The sequence below is a fragment of the Nomascus leucogenys genome, chromosome 3, assembly GCF_006542625.1.
Source record: "Nomascus leucogenys isolate Asia chromosome 3, Asia_NLE_v1, whole genome shotgun sequence".
NCBI classification, from domain to species: domain Eukaryota; kingdom Metazoa; phylum Chordata; class Mammalia; order Primates; family Hylobatidae; genus Nomascus; species Nomascus leucogenys.
The window spans coordinates 1,287,681-1,313,101 of NC_044383.1; the positions used below are offsets into that span (position 1 = coordinate 1,287,681).

Sequence of the window (25,421 nt, forward strand, 5' to 3'; positions counted from 1 at the left end):
TGTCAAAGATTTGCTTTAAAGGTAACTTTGCAGGAGACAGATCCCGCAAATTAAGACCAGGACAGTTACCAAAAAACAAATAAAATCAAACAAACAGAAGCAGCCACAACCACCTTCACAATTCTGTAAAATTCAGAATACAAAGTCGCTATATTATCTAAAATGCCCATTTTCAACATAAAAACTACCAGACATGCAAAGAAAAGGAAAATGTACCCTGCACTCAGGAACAGAGCAGACAATGGAAACCGTCTTGGAGGAGGCCCAGATGTTGGGTTTAACAAAGACTTCAAAGCCGCCATTTAAATATGTTCAAGCAAATGGAGAAAATCGTGTTTAATTAGAAGAAATAGAATACAAGGACTCCACAAATGTGAAATGTCACTAAAAATGGAAATTACGTGAACACTCGGAGGCTGTGGAAACGATGGCCGCTGAGAGGTAAGGCTCCCGTGGTGGGCAGTGGGCTGGTAGGGGCTGGCTCACTCCCCAGGCTCAGGGCGAAGTCCCTGGAATGAGGAGCATGGGGAAGCACTGCAGGGGCCCTAGTCCTGTGGCATTTCCCAGTTTGAGGGAGCCAGGGTTCAGTGTGAAAGGCGGATGCTTAGATTTTGGGTATCTGGGTGTTCTGCCTTTCAGCTGCGCTTGCTTTTCACATAGGTTAAGTATTAGGATCTACAAACTGCAAATGCTTTGTTGGCCCTGTCCATTAACGGGCTCTGCCCTGAGCTCGATGGTCCAGTTGGAAAACAGAGGCTAAACTAGAAGCTACCTGTCTAAATGAAATTCGTTTCCTTATCAAATCCTGTGGCAAGTGACTTTGTATTATCTTGTCATCCATTTTGAGCCTACAAACACACCCAAACTCCTTCTTTAAAAAGCTTAAATTCTCTCTGTTCTCTGAGGTGTAAATGTGCTATTCTGTTTTCTCTAAAACTGTGTAAGGGTTCCAGCCATAACTCATTCCATTTACAAAGGCACAATTTAACCGAACTGTTCTTTTATTTTTGTTGTTGTTGTTGTTGTTTTGTTTTGGAGAGAAGGTCTCACCCTGTTGTCCAGGTTGGAGTATAGTGGTGCAATCAGAGCTCACTGCGGCCTTGAAGTCCTGGGCTCAAGTTAGCCTCCCGCCTCAGCCTCCTAAGTACCTAGGAACACAGGCATGCACTACTGCACCTGGCTAATTTTATTTTATTTTATTTTTTGTAGAGATGGGGTCTCACTATGTTACCCAGGCTGGTTTCAAACTCCTGGCTTCAGGGGATCCTCCCACCTTGGCGCCCCAAGGTGCTGAGATTACAGGCATCAGCCACTATGCGCAGTCTCAACTGTTCTTTTAAACTAATGAGTTTTATATGATTCATGGCTAAAAATAAAGTCAAAGCTATACAATCTTAATGTTTGTACTTTTACGTATACATGTGTATACATGTCTGTTTTTATACTGTCTACATGGTAGCAAGTGACTTATAAATAAATGAGTACTCATAAATTAGTTCTCCAAAATGCTTCTCAAGGTCATAATAGACATGCCTTCAGAATTTGAGACATTTTTTCCTGAGCTACTAGTCAGACAAATTTATACTGTTTCTGCTAGATATTTTAAAGGTCATAAAACTTGCTTCTGTGATAGTTTATGCTCGTTTGATTTGTCTGTCAGCTTATGCCTTTGGTTTTGAGTGTTTAGATTCTGAGGTCTAAAAAAGTGGTCATGATGGGGCCTAGGAACATACGTAAATGGTAAAACTTCCCAGGAAGGCCAGTGAGATGCAGCGGAGACAGCACATGGGGCCTGCAGAGGTGTGTGCAGGGCCTTCGGTTTCCTTAGCTGTGTGACGGTGCCAATGGCCCTCCCTGTGACTGTGCCTCACACAAGGCTCACATGTCATACCTCCGTACGAACAGTCCGTGCTATATCAACAGCTCTTGACAGCTACATTACCTGAGTCCTAGAAGCAGGAAGGATGTTTAAAATATCTAGCTTACCCTCCTTTGTCATGCCTGATACTTCCATTACAAGGTCTGGCAAGTTCAAAAGATAGCATTTTAAAATCATCTTTTTATTGTTTTATACTTACCCAGCTCCACAGGTAACATTTTGATAGGATTTCTTTCTAAAAGCAAAGCTTTCAAATGCCTTTAAAGCAAAACAAAACAAAAAAATTTAAAAAGCAGAGAATTAAATGACTATCTCCAAAATATACCATCAAGTTTCTTCATTTTTCTTCTCTTTCAGGGGCAACTTCAATACAGATACACTTAAATTTACAACGTGTACACACAAATGGTCTGCTGCCATATGCAAACACAGATCTAAGCCCTGCACTGCTGACACGTGGGACCAGGCAGTCCATAGGGGTGGCGGTGTCCCCTGCTTTTCGGGGTACTGTACACCTCCAGCCTTTCTCCAATACATGCCAGGGGTACCACCCACCCCCAGGTGTGACAACCACACATGTCTCCAGACATTGCCAACGGTCTCCTGGGGGCAAAATCTCCCCCGTTAAGAACCTCTATTTTAGGCTTTCACACCCTCCAGTTATACCCTCACTGTAAACCAGTCATTCCTAAGATGTGCTGTGAGGAATCCCAGTGTTTTATCATGCTCTGTGAAAAAAGTTTTCTATGGCCAAAAATGTTTGAGAGACTTCCACTGCACAGTATATCCTGCCCTGCTTGGAGACGAATGATTCGTACACTGGGGACTCTGAGAAGCCTTTACGTAAGAAACTCAGCGAAGGCAGCATTTCGGGAAGGCATCTCCTTTCATTTAACACTTAGTAACATCCTTACAAAATGCAGCCCAAAATATATCATGGATGCCTAGACAGACGGACAGGAAAGAATGTAAAAATTTACTAGTTGAATGATGGAAAAATCCATATATTCTATTAAACTCTATCTTGTACCTTTTATTGTACTATGCTTCCTGGTTTTCACATTTAATTATTATGATTATTTTTTGAGACAAGGTCTCCACTCTGTTGCCCAGGCTGGAGTGCAGTGCTGCAATCTCAGCTCACTGCAACCTCTGCTCACTGCAACCTCCGCCTCCTGGCCTCAAGCAATCTTCCCGCCTCAGCCCCCGCAGGTAGCTGAGACTAACGGTGTGTGTCACCACGCCTGGCTGAGCTGAGACTAATGGTGTGTGCTACCATGTCTGGCTAAGCTGAGACTAATGGTGTGTGTCACCATGCCTGGCTGAGCTGAGACTAATGGTGTGTGCCACCATGTCTGGCTAAGCTGAGACTAACGGTGTGTGCCACCATGCCTGGCTAAGCTGAGACTAACGGTGTGTGCCACCATGCCTGGCTGAGCTAAGACTAATGGTGTGTGCCACCACGCCTGGCTAAGCTGAGACTAATGGTGTGTGCCACCACGCCTGGCTGAGCTGAGACTAATGGTGTGTGCCACCACGCCTGGCTAAGCTGAGACTAATAGTGTGTGCCACCATGCCTGGCTAATGTTGGTATTTTTTGTAGACACAGGGTATTCCTATGTTGCTCAAGCCAGTTTTGAACTCCTCGGCTCAAGTGATCCTCCTGCCTCAGCCTCTCAAAGTGCTGGGATTATAGGCATAAGCCACCATGCCCAGCCCTCATTTAAATTATGTTTAATTTTTTGATTGGCAACCCCACAGGAAGATCAGATTACTTAAGGTTTAGACAATTTTCTTTCTACTTACTTTCTTGGATTTTCCTTGTTATTGGAATTTTTTTTTTTTTTTTTTTTTTTTTTTTGAGATGGAGTCTCACTCTGTGGCCCAGGCTGGAGTGCAATGGTGCGTGATATTGGCTCACTGAAACCTCCGCCTGCCGGGTTCAAGCAATTCTCCTGCCTCAGCCTCCTGAGTAGCTGGGACTACAGACACATGCCACCATGCCCGGCTAATTTTTTTGTACTTTTTTTTTTTAGTAGAGACGGAGTTTCACCATGCTGGCCAGGCTGGTCTCGAACTCCTGACCTTGTGACCCACCCACCTCGGCCATTCAAAGTGCTGGGATTAAAGGCGTGAGCCACCACGCCCGGCCGTTATTTGAAGTTTTTTTTTTTTTTATTTTTTGAGACAGAGTCTCGCTGTCGCCCAGGCTGGAGTGCAGCGGCGCGACCTCGGCTCACTGCAGGCTCCGCCTCCCGGGTTCACACCATTCTCCTGCCTCAGCCTCTCCGAGTAGCTGGGACTACAGGCGCCCGCCACCACGCCCGGCTAATTTTTTATATTTTTAGTAGAGACGGGGTTTCACCGTGGTCTCGATCTCCTGACCTCGTGATCCGCCCGCCTCGGCCTCCCAAAGTGCTGGGATTACAAGCGTGAGCCACCGCGCCCGGCCTACCTGAAGTTTTTAAGGAATAAACTTTATGAAGTAAACTTTCCTTGAACTGCACAAAAGTGGATTATTTCAATGTGGTTGGTTCAGTTCACTGGTTTTGGTTTACTCCCTCTGAATTTTGCTAGTATAAAACCAGCCAACAAGAACAGCATCTGCTCTCTATAAGGTGAATAGAGGCTCCAGATGCTGAGGAGGGCAGCAAGCGCAGCACCACGCCCTCGGCTTCTCCAACGCCAGGGCTTCATCAAGGCAGAAAGGTTCTGGCCCACTCACATGCTGCTGAGTGGGGCTGGGTTGGGTTTTGCCTTAGAGGGACTGCAGGGGGTGGGGGTGGGGGGTGCATGTTTACTGACTATTAACCTGAAAGTACAGCACAGGTTTTTCTACCTTATAATATTATTAAAATATTCTGAGCATACTTTAAATGATAAATTTATAAATGTTAATTCCTTAAATACTATCAAAAATTCAAAGCTTACCCGTTGATTCTTTTGTTTCATTGATTTTAAAATGAACATATAAACGTAAATATTGAGTTGGACTTGTTTGCCTAAGGAGGTAAATGAAGTGATCCATGCTTCCTACATCTTCTCTCTGCTAGCAAGCTCACACACCCAGGACACTGAGAAGGGGGAACGCTAACACCGTCACTGTTTTAATTATGTTTGGAGAGGTTTAAGGCTTTAATAAACCCATAATCACTTTGCATTTCTGAGTAATATGTCTCAGCTCTGTAGCTGATCTAATTTGAATGTTATCATGGGTTACAAATCACAAATAAAAGTATATCTTCAAAAACATAGGCAGCCAGCTTTGACTGGCAAAATCAAAGAATTTCAAATTTTGAGGACTGTATACTTATTTTAGGGAAAACATGAGTAGTTATGGAAACAGGCCTTAGTTCATTTACATCCTGTGAGTAGCACTTACTCTCCAGAACCGTGTAAGGCTAAAACAATTTGTGGACAAAGAGCACCCAGTGATTCTAAACCCAGAACATGATGATCGTGTGAAGAAGAAATCCTTCCCAAAGCACTCTCAGCCTCAGGCTTGGAAGCCTCCCGAGGCTGTGAGGACAGGGTGGGCAACTGTCCAGAGGGCACCTGGCTCCCACACAGCTCCCATAACACAAGCAGCCGGCCGGGCTCGGCAGAGGGACCAGCTGAGCCGGGAACACTCTTCCCTCGAGGCCATCTGTGACCCGCCCTGCAGACCCTACAGTCCATAGGAGCCCCATGGAGATGCGCTGGGTGTGTTTCCACCTACTCCAGACACCACTTATCATGAGATAAGCAGCTTCCTCGCAGAGCCTGAAGGGCGAATGATACATGGTTCTCCCCTATTACGTGTGGCAAAATATACTGACTTCTTATAAAACATTTTTAAAACCAGCGAGTTCAAGGCAAGTGAAGGGCCTCCTACAAGCCTCTATTCTACTGACCCACAGAGGCCACCATGGCTCTTGGGAGACACAATTCCTCATGTAGGAACTGGGGGCACCCTGGATACCCCTCTTCTTCTTGTGGTCCCATACCCACCCGCATCCCACCAGCTCTGAAGTCCCACCAAGGCCCTGCCGTGGCCAGCCACGCCCAGGCTGCTCCTCCTGCATGGGCTGCTGCCGTGGCCCCAGCTGGTGACCGCCCCACCCTTGCCCTGGAGCTCCCCTCCTCACAGAGTGACTATAAGCCAAGTCTGACGCCACCCTCTCTACTCAAACCCTTCTGTGACTTCCCTTCTAAAATAAGATCCTCAGTGAGACCCTGGCCTCTGAGCCCCAATGCCCCTTTTTAGAGACTTCCCCCACCACACAGGCCTCCCTGCCAGCCTGCACCTGCCAGGCACATGCCCACCTCAGGGCTGTGCCCAGATGCACTCATATCAGAGAAAGGGCTGAAGCACTGGTCAAAAGAGGTTCGGGTAGCCGTGCAAGGGGGCTCACGCCTGTCATCCCAGCACTTTGGGAGGCCGAGGCAGGCGGATGACTTGAGGTCAGGAGTTTGAGACCAGCCTGGCCAACATGGCAAAATCCCGTTTCTACTAAAAATGCAAAAATTAGCCAGGCATGGTGGCGGGCACCTGTAATTGCAGTTCCTTGGGAGGCTGAAGCAAGAGGATTGCTTGAAACCAGGAGGTAGAGGTCGCAGTGAGCCGAGATCACGCCACTGCACTCCAACCTGGGAGACAGAGCAAGACTCCGTCTCAAAAAAAAAAAAAAAAAAAAAGAAAAGAAAAAGAGGTAAGGGCGATCATGGCTTCAGAAGGTGAAAAAGCCATAGCGCCAGGGATGTGGGCACAGAAGCAGAGGGCCCAGGAAAGGAGGACGTCTCCATAGTGAGAATAGAGTCCTGGCTGCTGGGGAAGGGCCAGGCTGAGGAGGGGAAAGGAGATGTGACGTTTCCACCATGGGCAGGATTACACCCCACAAGTGGGAATGCAAGGAAACCCCTGGAAGGGAAGTGGTGGGAATGGGCAGGACACCTGGGGCTTGGTTGGGTGCTCCCAGTTTTCCAAAGTAAGAAGACTTTCTCATTATTTGCCAAGAACCAATGTGGGTTACACAGGAGCCCTCAGGAGCAAAGGAGCTGGTTTATTTTTTATTTATTTTTTTTGAGACGGACTCTTACTGTCACCCAGACTGGAGTGCAGTGGTGTGATCTCAGCTCACTGCAACCTCCGCCTCCTGGGTTCAAGCAATTCTCCTGCCTCAACCTCCCGAGGAGCTGGGATTACAGGCACCCACCACCACGCCCGGCTAATTTTTATATTTTTAGTAGAGACGGGGTTTTGCTATGTTGGCCAGGCCGGTCTCAAACTCCTGACCTCAGGTGATCTGCCCACCTCGGCCTCCCAAAGTTCTGGGATTACACGCGTGAGCCACCACGCCCAGCCAAAGTTGCTGGTTTAACTCATCAGAGGTATTTCTGATTTTCAGGCAGCTTCACACAAGGAGAGTCAGAGCTGGAATCGGCTGTGACAAAAATCACACCAGCCGCCCAGCAAAAAGACACTGTGGCTACAGCATTTGCTGTGGCACCAAATATCTCAAGTTACAGTTCTGTGTTGGGTACATTCAGCCGTCGCACCTCTTAGCTGGCTTTAAAAACACTATTAAATGTTTCTATTCTGAAGTAAAAATTCAATCAAGAGTAAAGGACAAGGAGCGAAAGAACAGGCACTCGTGCACTTAAAAGATAATTTTTAAAATCTGGCAACATAAACAACTTACTTGTGATTTCCAATCCCAGAAGGAAGCGCCTTAATTCTATTGTACCGGAGGTCCAGCCAGGTCAGGTTCGGCAGCAGCTGAAAGAAATCTTGAGGAATCACACACAGGGCATTCCTTTGCAGATGCAATTGCTTCCGTGGAAAAGGGAATCAGAGAATGTTTTGTCAACCAACTAATTTTTAAAACATGATATATCCGAAATCTATTTCCAAAAGAACTACTAACAACCAGAACCATATATACTAAGTTAAAAAACAAAAACCCAATCTCTTACCCTTAAAAGATGTAAACAGTGGACGAAAGAATCAGAAAGAAAAGTGCCAGGACTCCTCCTCCCAGCGGCCTTTGGAGTGGGAACTGACTTCCTGAAGAGCCGGCACGGTTGCTGACTGAGCATGCCACTTGGTCTATCCCAAAGCCTTTGGCATAGTCCGAATTCCGGGGCCCCACACTCAGTGTCTCGGCCCTTTCTCCAGTGCCTGCCGCAGCACCCGGCCCTCGGCAGCCCCCGAAATTGCCTGCTTACTGAGCAAATAGCCAGAGCCATGTCTGGTCTGGGGGACTCAGCCCAACTCGATCATTAAAACGAAACTAAAAGACAGGGACAGAGATGTCTGCTGTGGTGTTCTCTACAATCAGCAGCAAACGAAAATAACCTTAGCGAGCATCATTTCAGAAGCAGATTGATACATCGACCCAGTGACATTTTAAAGTCATTATAAATAAGGGAAGGTGGAAGATGAAATGTATGCACACTTATTTTAGCTGTGTAAAATGCAAATAACATATATATAATTTCACACTCACAGTGTGGGAGGATAATAGCTAATTTTTACAATACCGTCTTTAATGCTGCTGTGTTGTTTATACTCACATTATTATATATATTTACATCCATATCTGTATTTACTGAGGGAGTAGAAACAGATGTTCGGAACAATGATCTGGAAGCCAGACTGCGTGGATTAACATCTAGGTTTCAAAATCTATTGGCTGCATGACCTTGAGCAAGTTCCTGAACCTCTCTGTGCTCCAGTGTCCTCATTTGTGAGATGAGGCAATGTGGGCAGCACTAAAGAACAGCACGTGGATTGGCTGTTGTGATTACGTTGCCTTCTCTATGAAACACACACTGCACATTGCACAGAGCACCATGTGCCTCCCCATTCCACCTTCAACACTGTGTCCCTGATCCAAATCACTGACAGATTCCAACTGGAGAAACACTGACTGGAAAAATCACACTCTTCATGAAGGCATTGGAAACAGTGTCTTATCTCTGTTAGGAAATTGCCAGAGTCACTGCTTGCTGGCAGCTGGCTTGGTCTCCAGAAAGCATCCTGGCAATCACAGGTCACAGTGTGCCCCCACGTACATGGGTGTGCACCCCCCACATACAGGCATGTGCGTGCCTCCACGTGCTGCCTTTCTCGGGCCTCTGCAGCCATGGTTTTACACTCCTTGGTCCTGTTCTTTCCCGCCCAGGGCAAGCTGATTCCAGTGCTCAGCTTTGAATGTTCTCAATGTCAGTAAAAGGAATCTCAGAAAGATAACACTCTTCTTCCTCCCCAGCACCTCTGGAAAGGCAGGCACCACCTGTGACTTGGAGCTGGTTATGGTTGAAGGAAGTAATGTATACAGTGGTCCATTTCCAAGACAAAGTGCCTGGAATCGGCTTAGGTCAGCAAACTACAGAAAAACAGGATGCACTAGGCCCCTGCTTGGATAGCCGATGCCTGCTTATTGGCCATTCCCCACCCCTTAGTTGCCCTCACCCAAACCAAAGATGATTAGTCTAAGATGAAAGTTTACTAGCCTGCCAAATAGCTCGTTTTGTCTGTTCTTATTGGCCTGCCCAGCTACGTAGGTCATAAGTCAAATACTTGAAGAGCCCCTGAGCTGACTGGGATTGCAATGCATTGTGGGCCACAACAAAATAAAACAGGACAACCCTAAAGAAAATACCTAGAGCCCCCGCCCAACAACCAATAGGCAACATCCAGGAAGACTGTGACCCCATAGTACTCAGCCTATGACGAACCGAGGGAGGAACCTGCGCCCTACAGCCCCTACCCAACAACCAATAGGCAACATCTGGGAAGACTGTGACCTCATAGCACTCAGCCTATGAGGAACCGGGGGAGGAACCTGTGCCCTACAGTCCCTACCCAACAACCAATAGGCAAAGTCCAGGAAGACTGTGACCCCATAGTACTCAGCCTATGAGGAACTGGGGCGGGACCTGTGCACTAGGGGATAAATGGCTTGTTGTAACCCTGCTGGGTGTGCCTGCCCACCAGACACCCAATCTTGCAAGACTGTCATTAAAAAGTCTTTCTTCCACTGTTCTCTGAGTCCATTCTTTGGGTTTGGATGGGTAAGTTTGTTTCTCATACGGTGAACAGTGAGTTGGCTATGTCACAATATAAGTTCCATCTTTCCTATTAGGTCCTGGGAGCCTCATGTGAGGATGTGGGATCTCTGGTAGTGCTGTTTATGACTTCAGCGACTGCAGCCACAGCTGCAGAAAGTCTACCACTCTGATTACCTCATTTAAAGACTTGATGCCATGGTAATAAAATTTATATTGACATTTGTCTTCTGAAAGATATAAACAGTTATCAAGTTTCTTCATTAAGCCTGAAGACCTCTGGAATTTCCTCCTTCTCCCTTTATGCATAAAGGTAACAGAAACCTCAGGGCTCTGCTGGATCCCTTATTCAGGGCTGAGGATATCTGTTCATTAAAAGTGACACCTGTGTAACAGCAGCCAGGACAAGGCAGGTCCCTGTGACCTGTGCCTCATCCTAGATGTCAGCAGGAAGGAAAGAAAGAGCAAGACCAGCGCTGCCCTGACAGCAAAGACATGACAAATGTAGTTTATAACTTAAGTAGCCACTAAAAATCTAAATATGTAGCTCTTGTAAAAGCACTCAAAAATGTCAATCTGGCCAGGTGCGGTGGCTTACACCTGTAATTCCAGCACTTTGGAAGGCTGAGACAGGCAGATCACCTGATCTCAGGCGTTCAAGACCAGCCTGGGCAACATGGTGAAACCCCATCTCTACTAAAAATACAACAAGAAAGTCAATCAGTATCATAACTATGTTCCAGACACTGAACTTTCACGTTATTCATTTTCACAATAAATGATGTGAAAATATGATCATTCCGACATTCCAGATTAAACCAAATGAGGTTTAAGGAAATTCTGTGAGTCCTAGCAGGGACAAGTGCTGCAGGGGGAACCCTCAACTGTCTAACATCAAAGTTGTGCCCTCACAGAAGCTTTCTCCAGAAATCACATGGACAAGACAGCATCTACTGTGGACTGACCCAGAGAAAGGCCGGGCACAAAGTAAAACCAGTGCGTGCAACACGAGCAAAATCATGGGTGAGAACAAAGTTTTTAACTGTTCATGTTGCCTGATTTCCTTTAAGGTTTTGTGTTTTAATTAAGAGACCAAGGGTGTTTGGCAGTAGTTTCTACCACAGGTTTTGAGAGATGAACTGCAAGGAAGGGAACAGACACCTTCATCTAAATAGATGTACTATTTCCATTGGTTGGTCCCCATCATGAATTTCCCATTTTGTTGTGATTGGCGTATGAAACTATGAGTTAACCTTTCCTCTATTTCATTTTAGAATTCATCACTTCCAAAGAGAAAGAAGCCTACAAATAAAGCCCAGGGGTAGATTCCCATTTCTGTCTACAGGGGACCTGTGGGCACACAGCGTGAGGAGCAGCCCCACTTACTTGAAGGCTGGGGACTCTGAAGACCTCCTCCAAACGGCACAGACCACTTTCACTCAAGTCTAAAATCGGTGAGGAGGAAAAGATGATGCCTCCAACACCCTTGTGAACATCTTTGGAGGGGGTGGCAGGCAAGCTCCTAGTCTGACCAGCACCCTCCTCCAGATCAGCAGCAGCCATAGAGGGAACTTTGCAGGAGCTGCTTTCCTCCATCCGTTCTCTTCCAGGGACAGCAGCTCATCCTCCTTGGTCTGGAGTCACCTGGAGACACATGAAAGGGAAACGTAGAAACAACTAATCATACCGAGGCAAAACAGAATAGCTGTGTGGCAGATCTACAGTACGTTAACTTGCTTTAAAAGCTATCATTTCACAAGCAGTAGCAAAAATTTGACTTTTAAACATGTAAAAAAAAAAAAAAAGGAATACGAAGAGGTTCAGATTAAAATTCTCTGCTTTCACTTTGTACAATGGAGTTCCAAGATTTAACTCCTGGAAAACGCAAAGGCGCACAATAGTAGTAATGATCATTTTAGGGGATGTAAACAGATTAGAACATTTCAAAGCCTGTACATCAACTGCAACGCTTCCATGAAATGACTGGGGGCGGGTGGAAGTTTGCACTGTTTCTTATCTCTGGTGTGGTTCTGTGCCATTTGAACTATGTTTTTAGTTTCCTGAGGCCAGGAAGCCTGTCTTTTGTTTACCATTTTGACCCAGTGACCAGAACTAAGTCTGGCTAACACCCAGTTAAGCACCGGGGAAAAACCTGTTAAATTAATCTCAAATTTTCGTTGTCCAGAAACACTTTTACTCAGAAGTATTGTTCACCAAAATCTCATTCAGCGACGCACACTTCCACTTGCAATTTCCAAACAATTTATTCGGCAATAAGAATCAACGTGGGAATGCATCAGTTCATCTAATTCAAGTCACTCAACAGCCCAATGATTGGCATATAAGGCGTAGATCAGTTAGGGAACCGCCCCAGGGGCGCAGTTAATTGGGGGGGGGTAGAGGCGACAGTGGGACCCAGCAGGGTTTGACCCCAGGCGGCCTGCATTCCATGGAAGCCTGCGGGCTTTTTCACGGTCAGTTCACTTGTTTTCTCCGAATCACGGAACTTAAAACAGAGGAGGGGAGGCTTCAAACCTCAGAACAGGGAAAGTATCTTAAAACCAGAAGTGAAACAACAGCCTGGACTTACACAGTGCCCAGGCAGCGCAGGCTCCGTGGGGTTTCCGAGGCTGCCTTTAAGGGATCCCCACGCACGCCCACCCCCGCTCCCTGCCTCGGTTTCCCCATCCGGGCGAGGCTGAGTTGGATCCGACGCTCTGGGCCTCACATTCCAGGCCTGAGGAGTGTAGCCTTTGCCGTCAGCATCGGGGCTGGAGCTAGGCGACAGGGCACGAGGGGCCGAGGCACCACCTTCCTGCCGCCGCCCGCCTCGAGGGCCCAGCGAGCTGGCCGTACCCGCCCCGTCTCACCTGCCGCGCCCCCGCCCACTGGAGCGCTGGCGAGCCCCGCCGCTGAGAGCAGCAGCCCGACAATGGAGGCCACCCCGCCAACGCGGTCGCCATGGAGACGCCGGTATGGAAACGCGCAGGCGCCACGCTGCGCGCGCGTGTGTCTGTGGTGCGCCTGCGCGAGGGATGTGGTGCGCCTGCGCGCGGGGGTGTGCGTGTTGTGGGGGCCTGTGCTTGCGTGCGGGGGCGGGGTGTGGGTGCTCCTGCGCGGCAGGGGGTCGGGGTGTGGTGCGTCTGCCCGGGAGGGGGCGGGGCGTGGTGCGCCTGCGCGGGGGCGGCAGCGGGGGTGGTGCGCCTGCGCGCGCACGCACGCGGCCAACGGCAGCATCCGTTTTTCCGCGCCAGCGGCCCTTAAGGGGCGGTGGCCGACGGGCAAGTAGGGACCGAGAGGGTCTGGAGGGGCGACCGGCCTGGCACAGAAGGGAAGGAAGAGAGCGGGATGCTGAGGGCCGTCTGGGGAGCCGGAGGGCCTGGGGCGGGCGGGGCTGCTCGAGGACAGCCGAGCAGAAAAGAATTGATGCTGAGGCACCACCTTTGGAGCCGCCCTCGCTGCCTGTCCTTCCCGCTGGGCTCACTCCCCGCTTCTTTCCTGGGGCTTCCTGGAGTCACTTCCCACATGAGCTGCTTGTCCCCAAATCTTGCCTCAGGGCTTGCTCCTAGGGGAACGCAGACTCAGACCGTCCTCCTTGGAGAAGTAAGGCTGCCTCTGCTGAGTCTCCTGCAGTGGACGGAGGAGTGAGGGAGGCGAGGAGACGCAGTGAGTGTCCTGAGGAAGGGTTTTGAGAATTTGGAAGAAAATGAAGTGACACTGGGTGGGAGGGGAGGTGCTCGCGTGGTCATGTGGAACCCTGGAGTCCCGTGCACCTTCATTCCAGGATCCAACTGTTAATGAAAAGTAGCACCCTCTATCCCACCCAGAAACACTCTTGAAACCCGGACAGTTTAGCTGGAGTCAGCCATGATTTCACTTTTTTTTTTTTTTTTTTTGAGGTGGAGTCTTGCTTTGTCTCCCAGGCTGGAGTGCAGTAGCGTGATCTCAGCTCACTGCAACCTCTGCCTCCCAGGTTCAAGCAATTCTCCTGCCTCAACCTCCCCAGTAGCTGGGACTACAGGCGCGCGCCACCACGTCCAGGTAATTTTTGTATTTTTAGTAGAGACGGGGTTTCATCATGTCGGCCAGGCTGGTCTCGATCTTCTGACCTCGTGCTCCGCCCTCCTCGGCTTCCCACAGTGCTGGGATTACAGGCATGAGCCACCGCGCCCGGCCTGATTTCACTTTTTTTAAGGAAACGACATAATTATATGGAGAAACGACTATCCACTTTGAGGGAAGGGACGTTTTATTTTTGTGAAGAGATCACAGTAAGAAACGTTTTTAGGCCAGACACGATGGCTCATGCCTGTAATCCCAGCACTTTGGGAGGCCAGGGTGGGAGGATCGCTTGAGGCCAGGAGTTTGAGACCAGCCTGGGCAACCCAGTCTCTACAAAAATTTAAAAAAAAAAAAAAAATGCTGGGTGTGGTGGCACACACCTGTAGTTCTAGCTGTTTGGGAGGCCGAGGCAAGAGGATCGTTTGAACCTAGGATTTTGAGGCTGCAATGAGCTATGATTGTGCCACTGAATGTCAACCTGGGTGACAGAGCGAGACCCTGTCTCAAAAAAAAGTTTTCATGCATACCCAACTATCTACCAATCAGGAAGCCGAAAGCACAACCAGTACCTTCCCAGGAGCATGGGGAGGCCAACCTCCTGGGCAGAGCAAGGAGAGAATGGGGAGTGGCGTGGGTGGTGCCGTGAGCGGCGAATGGGATGGAAGCTTTCAGCACAATGCTATTTCTAACAAGGTTCAGCATTCCAGTATCTCTTTTCACAAATAAAACATTTACTAACCATTTGAGCGTATTCCCTCTTGCTTTTTATTGTTGCCTCAGGTTGTTTCACATTTTTCATGCTAAATTAATTTTTGTAGTCAGTAGTTAATTGTACGTACAAGCATGTTTCGCCCTTTTCCGTGCTTGTTTTTGCCCAGCCAGATTGTATCCATTGGTAGCCTTTTGGCAAGTCTTCTTGGGTGAGCCTCCCAGCATAGGAACGAATGAAGTGTTCGTTTTGATCTGATTCTTGAGTGGCTGTGGAGCTAGTGCCGCGTTCCCTGTTGAGTCATTTCCTGTCGTGGTTTTAGGACCTTCTTGTGCAACTGCCGCTACCCTGCCAGAGAAGTTTGCTGCCCGTGGCATTGCCACTTCCAAATCTAGCTTCTCTTTTCATGTCTTTGTTCTGAAATTTCGCTGTGGTATTTCTGAGTATGGGTTGCTTTGGCTATGTTGCCTGGCGCTGGCCGTGTCTTCTCACCTGAGATAGCAAAGTTTCAGTTCCCAGCCCTTCCCGGCCATCTCTCCTCCCGTGGCACCTCTGCACCCTGACGGAATTCTTGTTCTGGATCTCCTAAAAGGGAGTAGGTTGCACCCACTCAGTGTCTTCTCCATCTCTCAAACTGTGCCTCCCAGTGTTGGTCTCTGTGTTCTGGGTTTACGATCTTCCAGTTTACTAGCTCTGTCTCCGTCCAATTTGTTTAATCTATGGAGTTTTTAAATAAAACCGCATTGGTCTCTATTTCTAATTTTCTTTTTTGTGTCTATTTGTTCTTATTTCTTCCAGTTTTTGTTTTATAATCTGTTTTTAATGTTCATGGGTGTTTTCTTTATCTACCATGAGAATCCTAAACACATCTATTTATTGTTTGAGACAGGGTCTCAGTCTGTCACCCAGGCTGGAGTGCAGGGGTGTGATCTCGGCTCACTGCAGCCTTTGCCTCCCAGATTCAAGCAATCCTCCCACCTCAACCCCTCAAGTAGCTGAGACTACAGGCATGTGCCGCCACGGTGGGCTAATTTTTGTATTTTTTGTAGAGACGGGGTTTTACCATGTTGCCCAGGCTGGTCTTGAACTCCTGAGCTCAAGCCATCCACCTGCCTCAGCCTCCCAAAGTGCTGGGATTACAGGTGTGAACCACTGCCCGGCCTAGACACCTTTATTTTATACTGTGCTCTATTGTTTTCATCTCCCCTGGGCTGAATTTACCAGTTGATGGCTGGCACTGTTATCAGTCATGGAGTCCTGTGTTTTGAAATCTAGGCTTGCAGGCTTCTGCAGAGGGGGCTTATGTTCTGTTTCCCTGGGTATTCACTGTGTGTCATGCTCTGGCAGGAGCCTCCGTCCAGCCGTTTGTGGTCATACTTGGGTACTTGTCTGGCCTTGCCGTTGGGAACTGTAGATCCAGTCCCGGAGCCAGCAAGAGGCTGGGCCGAGGGCTGTCCTCGTCTCCATCCCCAGATATCACTGCAGAAGTTGTATGTTTTTTCACATTCCTTTCATGGAAGCAAAACCGCCTTTGCAAAATTGTAACTGAGGAAATTATGACAGTGAAAGAGATCAGACCTAACCGACTCCATCTTGCTTCTAACTTTTAAGCTGTCCTCGTTCATTCCTGGGCATAGGCCAAACTAACTTTGGGAAGGAACTCAGTTCATGGTTTGACTCTGAAACAAAATGGGTAATAGCCCTTTCCCGAAAATACCCGCTTCTTGCCCAGGGACCAGTCTGCCTTTGCACTAACAAATTAGGTACAGTATTAGAAATTACAGGTTAGGGGTCCTGCAGTCTCTGGCTCCAAGAGTCTAAACCTCCCTAAATTGCTCTTGGGTATAACATCACTATTGTAAAACCCAAGATCAGAGCTTGAGATATTTTGCAAACCCTGCACTCCATAAATCAGCTGACACCACCGAGACCTGTAATCTGGCTCCAGCAGTTCTGGCACCCATCCAGGAGTAGAAAACAGCAAGGAAACCTCACTTCAACCCCCTATAAGTCCATCTCCAACCTGACCAATCAGCATTCCTTATGTCCCAAAGCCCCACCCTCCAAATTATCTTTAAAAACTCTGATCCCAGAATGCGCAGGGAGACTGAGTAATAATAGTAAAACTCCGGTCTCCTGCATAGCCAGCTCTGCGTTAATTACTCTTTCTCCGTTGCAGTTCCCCTGTCTTGGTAAATTCACTCTGTCTAGGCGGCAGACAAGGTGAATCCATAGGGCAGTTACAGAGGCAAGAGACTTATTCCAGCCCTGGTTTTCAGCGATGCTCTTGGCTGTTCTCCACTACTCTCAGGCACTTTCTGCCCCTCACTCTTCAGGGACAGCCTTCCCAAGAACCTTTCCCTCTTTCTGGGCCCAGAGCCCCCACAGGCCCAAAGTCTGGGTCCTGTGTGCTGCTATGTGTTTTTGATTCATTTTTGGTCTATGAAGTGTTGCTGGTTTTTAAATTTTTCTTTTAAAAATTATCTATTATAGGCCAAGCATGGTGGCTCATACCTGTAATCCCAGCGCTTTAGGAGGCTGAGGCGGGCGGATCATCTGAGGTCAGGAGTTTGAGACCAGCCTGACCAACATGGTGAAACCCCCATCTCCACTAAAAATACAAAAATTATCCAGGCGTGGTGGTGCATACCCGTAGTTCCAGGTACTCGGGAGGTTGAGGCAGGAGAATTGCTTGAACCTGATAAGCAAAGGTTGCAGTGAGCTGAGAGCATGCCACTGCACTCCAGCCTGGGTGACAGAGCGAGACTCCATCTCAAAAAAAAAAAAAAAATTTTTTAAATAAAAATTACCTATTGTAGCCATGGATGGGGAGAATTGTGGGGAGGGCCTCTGTATTAGTTTGTTTTCATGCTGCTGATAGAGACATACCCAAGACTGGGAAGAAAAAGTGGTTTAATGGACTTAAAGTTCCACACGGCTGGGGAGGCCTCACAATCATGGTGGAAGGTAAGGAGGAGCAAGTCACATCTTACATGGAGGGCAGCAGGCAAAAAGAGAGAAATCTTGTGCAGGGGAACTCCCGTTTTTAAAATCATCAGATTTCATGAGACATATTCACTATCACAAGAACAGCCTGGGAAAGACCTGCCCCCATGATTCAGTTACCTCCCACCGGGTCCCTCCCACAGCACGTGAGAATTCAAGATGAGATTTGAGTGGAGACACAGCCAAACCATATCAGCCTCTAAGCTTGAACTCACAATACCATCTTGCCCAGATAAAGTAATATTTTCCATTACAGGAAATAAAACAGTTTTACTCTGCTTTAGTTTTTTTATGGAATACTTTATTGTAAAGCTGCCATAAGTTATGTGTGATATTTTTCCGATAATTACTATTCTTCTACATTGTAAACCAAAAACAAAATTTGAAGTCCCCCAACTAGCTGAATGGACCCCTCTTGTCCGTCAAGGGGATTCCAAAGAAACCTGAAAACTAGTTCAGACCAGCAGTGGAGGACTGGGCGTGCCTCCCAGTTCAGACCGTGACCAGCAGTGGAGGACTGGGCATGCCTCCCAGTTCAGACCGTGACCAACAGTGGAGGACTGGGCATGCCTCATGATACTCCTCTCCTTTTGGGGTTAGACAAACTCACCAGCATTAACATTAAAATAGAGATCTTGGCCGGGCCAGGTGGCTCACGCCTGTAATCCCGGCACTTCGGGAGGCCAAGGCAGGCAGATCACTTGGGGTCGAGAGATCGAGACTAGCCTGGCCAACGTGGGGAAACACCATCACTACTAATAATACAAAAATTAGCCAGGCGTGCACCCATAATTCCAGCCACTCAGGAGTCTGAGGCACAAGAATTACTTGAACCCAGCAGGTGGAGGTTGTAGTGAGCTGACATTGCACCACTGCACTCCAGCCTGGTGGCAGGGTGAAACTGCGTCTCAAAAATAAGAATAAAATAGATGTCTTAAGACTGACAGAACAGACTCTGTAGCAATAAGATACCAACTCCAACTGACTCTGGCATAATATCATATGACAGATAAAGAAGGAAATCAAGATAATTACCTCCAAATTTGTTTATTTTCCATATCTTGAAATGGCCCTGCAAAGCTGTCTTTTGTGGGGCGGAGATTTGTATCTGTAAAGAATCTAACATAACTGGATCTTTACCCTTCCAGGCCTTCCCAATCCTGAAGAGATGAACTGAGAGTCTAGCACCCTTTAAAGGTCTACATAGGAAACCGTGTTAGTCCATTTTCATGTTGCTGATAAAGACATACCGGCCGAGTGTGGTGGCTCATGCCTGTAATCCCAGCACTTTGGGAAGCCAAGGCGGGCAGATCACGAGGTCAGGAGATCGACACCATCCTGGCTAACATGGTGAAACCCCGTCTCTACTAAAAATACAAAAAATTAGCCGGGCGTGGTGGCAGACTCCTGTAGTCCCAGCTACTCTGGAGGCTGAGGCAGGAGACTGGCGTGAACCCGGGAGGCGGAGCTTGCAGTGAGCCGAGATCGCGCCACTGCACTCCAGCCTGGGCAACAGAGCAAGACTGTCTTAAAAAAAAAAAAAAAAAAAAAAAAAAGACATACCAAAGACTGGGCGATTTACAAAAGAAAGAGGTTTCATTGGACTTAAGTTCCACCTGGCTGGGGAAGCCTCACAATCATGGTGGAAGGCAAGGAGGAGCAAGTTGCGTCTTGATGAAACCAGCAGGCAAGAACTTGTGCAGGGAACTCCCCCCCACCCCTTTTTTTTAAGACGGACTCTTGCTCTGTCGCCCAGGCTGGAGTGCAGTGGTGTGATCTCGGCTCACTGGAAGCTCCGCCTCCTGGGTTCACGCCATTCTCTTGCCTCAGCCTCCCGAGTAGCTGGGACTACAGGCCCCTGCCACCACGCCTGGCTAATTTTTTGTATTTTTTAGTAGAGACGGGGTTTCACTGTGTTAGCCAGGATGGTCTCCATCTCCTGACCTTGTGATCCACCCGTCTTGGCCTCTCAAAGTGCTGGGATTAGAGGTGTGAGCCACTGCGCCCGGCCAAGGAACTCCTCTTTTTAAAACCATCAGATCTCATGAGACTTATTCACTATCATGAGAACAGCATGGGAAAGACTTGTCCCCATGGTTCAGTTACCTCCCACCGGGTCCCTCCCACAACGTGGGAATTCAACATAAGATTTGGGTGGGGACACAGCCAAACCATATCAGAAACATCAGAATTTACCATCCATTGTTTCTAACGGTAGCCACCAATGAGACTTCATCTACCAACAAGAACTTGATCTCTATAACCCCTTGTCTTAACCCAGACACTCCTTCCTGTTGATTCATTCCAGGTCTTTAGATAATAATTCTTTCAACCAATTGTCAATCAGAAAATCTTTGAATCCACGTATGATCTGTAAGCTCACTCTCCTGCATCTCTCCCCATCCCATTTTCAGTTGTCCTACCTTTCTGGACCAAACCAATGTATACCTCACGTGTATTGATTGATGTCTTATGTTCCCCTAAAATGTATAAAACCATCTTGCAACCCAACCACCTTGGGCACATCTCAGAATCTCTTGAGACTGCCTTGGGCCATGGTCACTCATATTTAGCTCAGAAATAAACCTCTTTAAGTATTTGACAGAGCTTGACTCTTTTTGTCAACATCAAAAGAAAGGCAGTCTTTTTTTTTTAAATGTAAAATATACTTTATAGAAAGTTGAATGTAAGGACAATACACATTTCTATGTAAGTTTACAGATTTCAAAATGGCCTAAAATTGTTTTTTGGAAGATGTTCAAAATGCCCGTGGCAGCTGATTCCATTTCTGCTCTGCTGTGCCTGCTAAACCAATCATCATACAATGTGACAACTGAAATACATTGCTCTTCCTTGAAAAGAGTTCAGACTGCAAAGTGAAGATGACCTCTGTTTCCTCATATAGGTCTTCTGAGAGCACAACACAGGACTGGGATTTTGCCAGGAAGATGTGGAATGGTGTGCAAAGACAAGAAGCTGCAGCCTTCAGGCTGCCATGGAAAAGCTGGGGGTGTGTTCTGTGGCCCATCAGGAGGGGGTGTGTAATGAATTTTTAATGAATTTCTCAGATGAGCCAAAGTGGTGAACTTATCGCAGTACCCAGGGAGACTCAGATGCATCCCCAGCTCTTGGCCTCCATTTTCCCAGCTGCTGTGGTTGGAGTGGGTCCCTGGAATTCATATGTTGGAAATTTGGTCCAGGTATGGAGGTGTTGGGAGGTGGGGTCTTTAAGGTGTGGTTAGGCCATTAAGAGATTAATGCTGCTCTTTAGGGACTGGGCTAATTCTTGAGGGAGTGATTGGGTTCCCGCTCTGTCCAGACAGCATTAATTGCCACAAGGTTGGGTTATTATAACATGAGGCCACCCCTGATGTTTTGTCCCACTCCCCCTTCCACTTCCCTTCTGTGTCATGACACAGGACAAAAGCACCACCAGAAGCTGTTGCCGTGCTCTTGGGCTTCCCAGCCTTCAAAACTATGAGTCAGGTAAACATCTTTCCTGCATAAATCATAACCCAGTCTCAGGTATTCTTTATAGCAACAGAAAATGGACCAAGACACTGGCCTTGAGACTTGGGTGCAAAATGGTTTAGCTCCATCCATCACCCCATCCCAAGCCAATTTCATGGCCTGTGAGCCTCCAATCCCCATGCACCCCACCTTCTATCTTAAATTCTTTAACTTGAATTCATGTACCTAACATATACACAGGTTTTGGGGATTCAGACATAGATGTCTGTGAGGGCCATTATTCCGTCTACCACAATTAGATCAGCACATCTCTTGGAAAGGAACTGTCTTTATTGGAGGAAATACATTGATGAGGTGCCAGGGTGGGCAACAGTCTGTGAACATTAGTGTTGGCCTAGGCCAGTGAGAACGCTAGGGATGGAGTCTTAAGCCAGCCAGTGATGGCACTATTCAGTCCATACAGTTAAGAGATACCAAGGGTGGGTGACCAGGAAGCCAAGGGCAAGCGCCTCAGTAACAATCATGATTCCTGGCCCATTTCCAGACTTGAGCCAGGTTTTGGACCCAGCATGCATTGTGCAAGGAGAAATTGATTTGGTGGAAAATTACACGGTAAGCCTATTGTAAGGGGTAGGAAGAATTCCCAAGAGGTTCAACAAAAACTAAGCAACTGAAAACGTCATTATTTCAGTAAAGACAAGCAGTAGGAAAGGAAATAATCATAGTACACAGAACGAAAGGGTGGTGAGTTCGACTCAGGGCAGCACTTAGACCAGGGAAGAGACGTCCTCCTGCCCTGGGCTTTGCGTTTTAGGGGGGCTGCATTTCACAGACACAGAACCAGGTGTCTGTTCTTTTTGGTTTCGTAAGAACACTCTGGGATTGAGTAAGTGATCAAATGTGTTCAGGAGAGGGATGCACGAACCAAACCGGTCCCTGGGCCAGAGAGAATGGGGCTGAGACATGCACATGTTTGTGGAGAGAGCAGAGAACCATGACCTCCACCCCAGGACACTGGAGGAAGAACAGAGTGGCCGCTGCAGATGACCCCAAATGGGTGTCAGGCAGGAGGGCTTTCCAGATCAGGGTGCCTCCTCCCCCTGCTGGGTGGTATGGTCCTGGGAAGGGCTTAGTAATTCCAGGGCTTCTCAGATGCTGGCAACATTTTACGTCCTGTGCTGGCAGTTACACTGGCGTGTTCCCTTTGTGAAATTTGGTTGAGATGCATGCCCATTACCTGTGTAGTTTCCCACAGGTATGCTGTGCACCAAGGCAAGAGTTTAGAAACATCCTTAGGAGAAAATGTCAGTGAATTTTCCTTTGTTCTTAGGCTAAGAAAGGATTTCTTCAACAAGATATAAAAACACCATAAAAATAAATATTGGTAAATTCACTATACTAGAAATACTCCATCAGAAAGATACCATAAAGAAAACTAGGTCAGCCAAAAACTGAGAGAAGATATTGGCGATTCTTATATCCAATGAAGATTAGTATCCAGACTCTATAATCCGATAAAGATAGTATGCAGCATTCCTATGATTCAATAGGGAAAAGATAGAGATACGTTTATAGTAATAGGTAAAATGATATAAACCAATAGCTCACAGTAGAGGATGGCCAATAAAATAAATGGCCAATAAAAATATAAAAGATGCTTCACTTTATTAGCTGTCAGAGAAATGCAATTTGGTCCAAGATTGTATTTCAGATGAGTGAGTCTTACACTCAGCTGGCACCAGCAAAGCAGCTGCCTTGTGTTGGTGAGCTGGTGAAGCCCACAGAACCCGTTGCTGCGAGAGGGTGTTCGTCAATATCTTGGGAGCATCTGGGGACTCCTGTGCAGGGTTGAGTTCTCAAGTGCAACAGCCCCACAATTCCCCCTTTGGACTCTTCAGTAGAGAAGCAGACGGAGGTGTGCACCAGGACACAGGTGCCAAAATGTGCCCTGCGGGATTGTGCATTTAAGCAAAAGCGCTGGAAAGGCCAGGACAAGAGAAAGCACAAATACATCACAGTGAAGCCAGACAAGGAAGCATCTTACAGCCTCAAAATGAATGAACAATAGGTGCTCGCAACAATGAGAAAAAGTCTTAGAAACAGCTATTTCCAGAAAAAAAATAAGTTACGGGAGACCTCATACAGTATGGCACATTTTTATGAGGTTTATAAAGCCAAGAAAAACTGGATGGCACTTTGCATGTGTGAATGGTAAAATTCTAAAACAAGAAAAAAATCCAGGAACGTCCCACCATCCAGGCTGGGGAGGGGGCAGGCAGGGGATGGTGGGGGGTGTGTAGGGTGGGTGCTGTGGCTGAGCGTGTCCTCCACTTTCATGCTGATTAAAGATGAACACAGCCCATTGCCGGAGTGGTGAGGGCAGACTGTGATTAGTCATAACTGTTGCAACGGGTAAGAGTGCAGCGTGACCTGACTCAGCTTGAATCTGCACAGCGGTGACTGCAGGTTTTAAAGGGACAGTGAGGGGTGGGGGTCCGCTGGGGCTCAGGAGAGCTGGGGAAGTGAAAACTGAGAGTGGGAAGGGGGTGGGTCCACAGGAGACCTGTCTATAATAGGTTTGTTGACTACCGTTATGGAAGTGAGGCCCACCCCGCAGAGGCTGGGGCATAGGGCCCTATTCTCAGGGGTTGCTGGAGCTAACAAGAGATCCTTTGGGCAGCTTAAGGTTTCTCAGGCAGGCATTTGGGGGGCTAGGTCACCCTCGGGATGCAGCCTGGAGTTCTTACAAATGATGCTGGCGTTCGTTCAATCCTTCATGGGCCATGTTGAGGCCTGGTGGAGCAGAGGGCCTGGAGGAGCCTGGCTTGTGTGAGGTCAACGGCAGACTTGATGTTCTAACCCCCGGCTCCTGAGAACGTGACTATATTTGAAAATAGGGCTCCCTGTCCCCAGGAAGGCCAAGTCATTGCCACCATTGTGATTTCCTACAGTCCTGGCGCATCTGGCTGTCCTCACCCTCTGCTGGAATCTGTAAATTATTGGTCCAGCTTATCTGTCCATCTTACAATAAATGACATCTCCATACCCTGCCATGGCCTTGGGGTGGGTGCAGTGCACCTCACCATCCTGGGACTGGCTTGCCGTGTGGTTTGTTTGGCCAATGGGGTGTCAGGTGGGAGGGAGCAGAGAGTGGGATGGAACACGGTGAGGCCTGACTGGTCAAAGGGATGTTGAGGGGATGCCAGTGAGGTAGGCCCTGGATGTCCTCCCACAGCTACCGTCTCGCACCTTTGCATGTTCATGGGAGGCACATGGTGACCTGCTTGTCCCAGAAGAATGAGACACCCATAAAATAGATGCGAGCTGCATCTGTGACCCAGAGCCAAGACTGACCAAGCCCAGCCAAGCCCAGCCAATCCCAGCCCACCTGCAGAGTGAGAGGTAAATGCTTGGCATTCATGCTACTAATTTTGGGGTCGTTTATGTAAAATTATGTTGAGACTAGCCAACTGGAGTCACGTCACCCTCCACATAGCCTGCTGGGACAGTGTCTAAGATGACCCAAGGCCAACTCCCCAGAGGGTCCCCAAACTAGTCCCAGGCCAACATGTGCCTTCTTCCTGTAAACAGAGCCACTTCACTCACCCTCTGGTCTGTAACCTCTTTAAAAATTCCATCTAAGGGCCGGGCACGGTCGCTCACGCCTATAATCCCAGCACTTTGGGAGGCCGAGACGGGTGGATGGCTTGAGTTCAGGAGTTCGAGGCCAGCCTGGCCAACATAGTGAAACCCTATCTCTACTAAAAATACAAAAAATTAGCCGGGTGTGGTGGCAGGCACCTGTAATCCCAGCTACTGCTGAGGCAGGAGAATCGCTTGAACCTGGGAGGCAGAGGTTGCAGTGAGCCGAGATCGCGCCATTATACTCCAGCCTGGGCGAGAGTGTGAGACTCCATCTCAAAAAAAAAAAAAAAAAAATCCATCTAAGGTGCAATAGATGAGTTTTATATTATGTAAATTATGCCTCAATAGAGATGACAGAAGGAAGGGAAAAAAAAACCCTTGGCCACAAGCCATTGTGAAGACAATACCACAATTTTTATTCAATTTACAGTACATTTATACCATCCCCACACTCCCACTTTAGGATGAGTACCTCAGCCCCTGCATTCCCACAGCTGTCTGCAGTCTATTCTGCTCTCACCCCAGCCCTAGGGAAGCACTGACTACACATTTGCCTGGACAATGGGGTGCACATTTTAGGTAAATGGAGTCAGACAG

The 25,421-nt window shown here is 47.8% G+C and overlaps 2 protein-coding genes across 5 annotated transcripts in view; one reads left to right on the top strand and one right to left on the bottom strand.

Annotated features, from left to right (window-relative positions):
* Positions 1-12,948, bottom strand: part of LRRC27 (leucine rich repeat containing 27) — a 43,906-nt gene extending 30,958 nt beyond the window's left edge. For 2 of the 3 annotated variants that reach the window (XM_030805042.1, XM_030805049.1), the window contains exons 1-4: positions 12,802-12,948; positions 11,318-11,575; positions 7,561-7,691; positions 2,079-2,137 (exon numbers count right to left, since the gene is read on the bottom strand). In XM_030805042.1, coding sequence (XP_030660902.1) covers positions 2,079-2,137; positions 7,561-7,691; positions 11,318-11,527 — 400 coding nt within the window. In that variant the 5' untranslated portion in view covers positions 11,528-11,575; positions 12,802-12,948. Of the gene's footprint in view, positions 1-2,078; positions 2,138-7,560; positions 7,692-11,317; positions 11,576-12,521 lie in introns of all 3 variants that reach the window. The other variant, XM_030805056.1, reaches the window with a different exon arrangement.
* Positions 1,101-20,780, top strand: LOC115832986. Of its 2 annotated transcripts, none has more exons than XM_030805100.1 (3): positions 1,101-1,105; positions 13,229-13,597; positions 20,614-20,780. In XM_030805100.1, the coding sequence occupies exon 2, from the start codon at positions 13,280-13,282 to the stop codon at positions 13,577-13,579; it is 300 nt and encodes a 99-aa protein (XP_030660960.1). In that variant the 5' UTR covers positions 1,101-1,105; positions 13,229-13,279; the 3' UTR covers positions 13,580-13,597; positions 20,614-20,780. The 2 variants fall into 2 exon arrangements, with proteins under 2 accessions (XP_030660960.1, XP_030660965.1); XM_030805105.1 differs by lacking the exon at positions 20,614-20,780 and adding an exon at positions 13,831-14,734.
* The last annotated feature ends 4,641 nt before the right edge of the window (positions 20,781-25,421 follow it).